The following is a 5,693-nucleotide window of genomic DNA, read 5'->3' as shown; positions in this document are numbered from 1 at the left end:
ACCTGACCCTGGGAGTGTTTGACGGGACAGTGTAGAGGGAGCTTTACTCTGTATCTAACCCTGTACCTGACCCTGGGAGTGTTTGATGGGACAGTGTGGAGGGAGCTTTACTCTGTATCTAACCCTGTACCTGACCCTGGGAGTGTTTGACGGGACAGTGTCGAGGGAGCTTTACTCTGACTGACTAACGATTGAGATGAATTCTCTCCACAGAGGATAGGTATGAACGGACGCTCACTGTGGATGAAGAGGAGGTCACTCTGGTGGTCTATGATATTTGGGAGCAGGTGGGTGCTGCTGAACTTTGACCTTTCTCAAAATGGCGTCTTGACATGCTCTCTTCCCGTCCCGACCTTGTGCTCCAGCCTTCTCTCAACTGAGGTGGAATAGTTCATTTGGAAGATGGGTGTGAAGGGTCCAAGGCTCCCTTTTGTGCTGAGATGGTTTGGGACTGAGCCCCCGCACAAACAGAGCAGGAAAGTCCCAGGCTTCATCCAGGGCCTACGCTGTGTTTTAGTGATGTTGGTACCAGGGAGAATAGTGGGCCGTGGGATCTTTTACGTCCACCTGAGAGGGGCAGACGGGGCCCTCGGTTTAACGTCCCATCCCGAAAGACGGCCCCTCCGTCAGTGCGGCGCTCCCTCGGCGCTGGGCACCGGGGAGTGTCGGCCTGGATTTTGGGGCTCGAGTCTCTGGAGTGGGGGCTCGAACCCGTGACCTTCTGTCTCGGAGAGAGCGGGGAGGAGTGAGGCCAAACGAGCCAAACTGGAATAGGGAGGCAGCGATGGAGGTGGGAGTGGCCACCGGTCTTGGAGGAGGCCTCTTGGCCGATACGGGGAGGTGGGGGGGGAGGATGGGGCCTGTTAGCCCTACCCCGTACCCCTCAGAAATGGGGAAGTCAAGGGTTGGGGGAACGTTTTGTCAATGACAACAATTCCCATCTCTACAGGGCCTTCACAGGAGCGTAAATCAGACCCCGGGCCACATGAGGAGATATTCGGACAGGTGACCAAAAGCTCGGTCAAAGAGGGAGGTTTTAAGGAGCGTCTTAAAGGAGGAGAGAGAGAGGCGGAGAGGTTTAGGGAGGGAATTCCAGAGCTCAGGGCCCCGGGCAGCTGAAGGCACGGCCGCCAATGGTGGAGCGATGGAAATCGGGGGGGATGGACGAGAGGCCAGAATTGGAGGAGCGCAGAGATCTCGGAGGGTCGTAGGGGCTGGAGGAGGTTACAGAGATAGGGAGGGAGGGGGGCGAGGGCCATGGAGGGATTTGAACACGAGGATGGGGAGAATCTTAAAATCGAGCTGGGTGGGAGAGTAAGCTGTGAGGAGGACACAGAGAGTCTGCAAAGGGATATAGACAGGTTAAGTGAGTGGGTGAGAAGGTGGGAGATGGAGTATAATGTGGGGAAATGTGAGGATATTCACCTTGGTGGGAAGAATAGAAAAACAGAATATTTTTAAATGGTGAGAAACTATTAAATGTTGGTGTTCAGAGGGATTTGGGTGTCCTCGTACAAGAAACACAGAAAGTTAAGCTGCAGGTACAGCAAGCAATTAGGAATTCAAATGGTTTGTTGGCCTTTATTGCAAGGGGATTGGAGTACAAGAGTGAGGAAGTCTTACTACAATTGTACGGGGCTTTGGTGAGACCTCACCTGGAGCACTGTGTACAGTTTTGGTCTCCTTATCTAAGGAAGGATATACTTGCCTTAGAGGGGGTGCAACGAAGGTTCACCAGATTGATTCCTGGGATGAGAGGGTTGTCCTATGAGGAGAGATTGAGTAGAATGGGCCGATACTCTCTGGAGTTTAGAAGAATGAGAGGTGATCTCATCGAAACAGATAAGATTCTGAGGGGGTTTGACAGGGTAGATGCTGAGAGGCTGTTTCCCCCTGGCTGGAGAGTCTGGAACCAGGGGGCATAGTCTCAGGATAAGGGGTCGGCCATTCAAGACTGAGATGAGGAGGAATTTCTTCACTCAGAGGGTTGTGAATCTTTGGAATTCTCTACCCCAGAGGGCTGTGGATACCGAGTCGTTGAGTATATTCAAGGCTGAGAGCGATAGATTTTTCAGGGAATCGAGGGATACGGGGATCGGGCGGGGAAAGTGGAGTTGAGGTCGAAGATCAGCCATGATCTGATTGAATGGCGGAGCAGGCTCGAGGGGCCGAATGGCCATCTCCTGCTCCTATTTCTTATGTTCTTGTCTTCGGACTGCCCAGCATTCAGTTGGAGGGGAATTCCTGCTCGTCCGGTATTGGACGCGGGGACATGGCCGATGGGAATAAACCAATCACGTGTTCTTTTTTTTTCCTCCTTGGGAGGAGGGGGCAAGTGATTGGGTGCAGGAGAATTGCCTGGAGCTGGGAGACGCTTACATCATCGCCTTCTCCGTCACCGACCGGGTCAGTTTCCAGCGAGCGGACGAGCTGAGGGCCAAGCTCCAGGCAACCAGGCCATCCCAGGATATTCCCATCATCCTGGTGGGAAACAAGACAGACCTGGTCCGGTCACGAGAGGTCACAGTGGAAGGTGAGCGGGGGGAGGGGGGGAATGGGGGGAATTGGGGGAGGGGGAATGGGCGGGGCCAAGGGAGATGTCATCTCCAACGCTCCACACTCTCCAACTCTTGGTCAATCCCAAATCCTTCACGGAATGTTGAATCTTGCTTTTCAATAATTAGAAGGTCCCTCCAACCCCTCTCCCTCACTCCTGTATCTGGGGAGGTCCCTCTAACCCCTCTCTCCCTCACTCCTGTATCTGGGGAGGTCCCTCTAACCCCTCTCTCTCACACACCTGTATCTGGGGAGGTCCCTCTAACCCCTCTCCCTCACTCCTGTATCTGGGGAGGTCCCTCTAACCCCTCTCCCACACACTCCTGTATCTGGGGAGGTCCCTCTAACCCCTCTCTCTCACACTCCTGTATCTGGGGAGGTCCCTCTAACCCCTCTCTCACACACTCCTGTATCTGGGAAGGTCCCTCTAACCTCTCTCTCTCACACTCCTGTATCTGGGGAGGTCCCTCTAACCCCCTCTCTCACACTCCTGTATCTGGGGAGGTCCCTCTAACCTCTCTCTCTCACACTCCTGAATCTGGGGAGGTCCCTCTAACCCCCTCTCTCACACTCCTGTATCTGGGGAGGTCCCTCTAACCTCTCTCTCTCACACTCCTGAATCTGGGGAGGTCCCTCTAACCTCTCTCTCTCACACTCCTGTATCTGGGGAGGTCCCTCTAACCTCTCTCTCTCACACTCCTGAATCTGGGGAGGTCCCTCTAACCCCCTCTCTCACACTCCTGTATCTGGGGAGGTCCCTCTAACCTCTCTCTCACACACTCCTGTATCTGGGGAGGTCCCTCTAACCTCTCTCTCACACTCCTGAATCTGGGGAGGTCCCTCTAACCTCTCTCTCTCACACTCCTGTATCTGGGGAGGTCCCTCTAACCTCTCTCTCTCACACTCCTGAATCTGGGGAGGTCCCTCGAACCCCTCTCTCTCACACTCCTGTATCTGGGGAGGTCCCTCTAACCTCTCTCTCTCACACTCCTGAATCTGGGGAGGTCCCTCTAACCTCTCTCTCTCACACTCCTGAATCTGGGGAGGTCCCTCTAACCCCTCTCTCTCACACTCCTGTATCTGGGGAGGTCCCTCTAACCCCTCTCTCTCACACTCCTGTATCTGGGAAGGTCCCTCTAACCCCTCTCTCTCACACTCCTGTATCTGGGAAGGTCCCTCTAACCTCTCTCTCTCACACTCCTGTATCTGGGGAGGTCCCTCTAACCCCCTCTCTCACACTCCTGTATCTGGGGAGGTCCCTCTAACCTCTCTCTCTCACACTCCTGTATCTGGGGAGGTCCCTCTAACCCCTCTCTCTCACACTCCTGTATCTGGGAAGGTCCCTCTAACCTCTCTCTCTCACACTCCTGTATCTGGGGAGGTCCCTCTAACCCCCTCTCTCACACTCCTGTATCTGGGGAGGTCCCTCTAACCTCTCTCTCTCACACTCCTGTATCTGGGGAGGTCCCTCTAACCCCCTCTCTCACACTCCTGTATCTGGGGAGGTCCCTCTAACCTCTCTCTCTCACACTCCTGTATCTGGGAAGGTCCCTCTAACCTCTCTCTCTCACACTCCTGAATCTGGGGAGGTCCCTCTAACCTCTCTCTCTCACACTCCTACAACTGGGGAGGTCCCTCTAAACTGTGCTCTGCCCTGGGAGTGTTTGATGGGACAGTGTAGAGGGAGCTTTACTCTGTATCTAACCCTGTACCTGACCCTGGGAGTGTTTGATGGGACAGTGTAGAGGGAGCTTTACTCTGTATCCATCCCTGTACCTGCCCTGGGAGTGTTTGATGGGACAGTGTAGAGGGAGCTTTACTCTGTATCTAACCCTGTACCTAACCCTGGGAGTGTTTGATGGGACAGTGTAGAGGGAGCTTTACTCTGTATCTAACCCTGTACCTGACCCTGGGAGTGTTTGATGGGACAGTGTAGAGGGAGCTTTACTCTGTATCTAACCCTGTACCTAATCCTGGGAGTGTTTGATGGGACAGTGCAGAGGGAGCTTTACTCTGTATCTGACCCTGTACCTGACCCTGGGAGTGTTTGATGGGACAGTGTAGAGGGAGCTTTACTCTGTATCTGACCCTGTACCTGACCCTGGGAGTGTTTGATGGGACAGTGTAGAGGGAGCTTTACTCTGTATCTAACCCTGTACCTGACCCTGGGAGTGTTTGATGGGACAGTGTAGAGGGAGCTTTACTCTGTATCTGACCCTGTACCTGACCCTGGGAGTGTTTGATGGGACAGTGTAGAGGGAGCTTTACTCTGTATCTAACCCTGTACCTGACCCTGGGAGTGTTTGATGGGACAGTGTAGAGGGAGCTTTACTCTGTATCTGACCCTGTACCTGACCCTGGGAGTGTTTGATGGGACAGTGTAGAGGGAGCTTTACTCTGTATCTAACCCTGTACCTGACCCTGGGAGTGTTTGATGGGACAGTGTAGAGGGAGCTTTACTCTGTATCTAACCCTGTACCTGACCCTGGGAGTGTTTGATGGGACAGTGTAGAGGGAGCTTTACTCTGTATCTAACCCTGCCCCCCGGGCGATGGGCGGGGGCCGATGTGAGGGGTGTTGATGAGTGGATGCTTGACCGTCTCTGACCCCTGACCCTCTCTCTCCCTCAGACGCTCGTTCCCGGGCCGCCTCCGTCGACTGCAAGTACATCGAGACCTCGGCCGCCCTGCGGCACAACACGCGGGAGCTCTTCGAGGGGGTGGTGCGCCAGCTCCGCCTCAGGCTCTCCGGCCGAGGCGGGAGGGGAGGCGGGAGGAGGGAGAGCCTGACCGAGAGGGCCAAGCGTTTCTTGCGGAGTCTGGTGGGAGGGAATTATCGGGGCATCTTCCGACAGAGATCCAAGTCCTGCCACGACCTCAGCGTCCTGTGACGGGGGCGGGGGGCGGGGGCGGGAGGGAGGAGTGCGTTTGAAACCGAGCAAGTTGGGGTCTCTCCTCTTCGAGGCGCCCAGGCCTTGATCTCTCCGTCCAGGGACTCACTGGAATCCTCCGATTGGGGAACGCATTTGCCATGATAGACCTCCCTCCGTCCCCCATTTCCATCCTCCCTCCCACTCCCGCAAACCCTCTGCCCCCTCACTCCGCTGCCCGCGCCCCGCATAAGGCATCTGGTCCGTC

General features: G+C 55.2%; 1 protein-coding gene across 1 annotated transcript; it reads left to right on the top strand.

Annotated features, from left to right (window-relative positions):
* Positions 1 to 209: 209 nt before the first annotated feature.
* On the top strand, positions 210 to 5,466 carry LOC137319802 (GTP-binding protein REM 2-like; the record flags this gene model as incomplete). The annotated part of the gene is made up of 3 exons (XM_067981734.1): positions 210 to 287; positions 2,326 to 2,533; positions 5,187 to 5,466. Coding segments are annotated over 3 exons (546 nt in total), but the record flags the coding sequence as incomplete, so codon positions are not given.
* Positions 5,467 to 5,693: the final 227 nt, after the last annotated feature.

Source organism: Heptranchias perlo, unplaced genomic scaffold, assembly GCF_035084215.1.
Source record: "Heptranchias perlo isolate sHepPer1 unplaced genomic scaffold, sHepPer1.hap1 HAP1_SCAFFOLD_896, whole genome shotgun sequence".
Classification (NCBI taxonomy): Eukaryota; Metazoa; Chordata; class Chondrichthyes; order Hexanchiformes; family Hexanchidae; genus Heptranchias; species Heptranchias perlo.
This window is presented reverse-complemented; position numbering and strand designations above follow the sequence as displayed.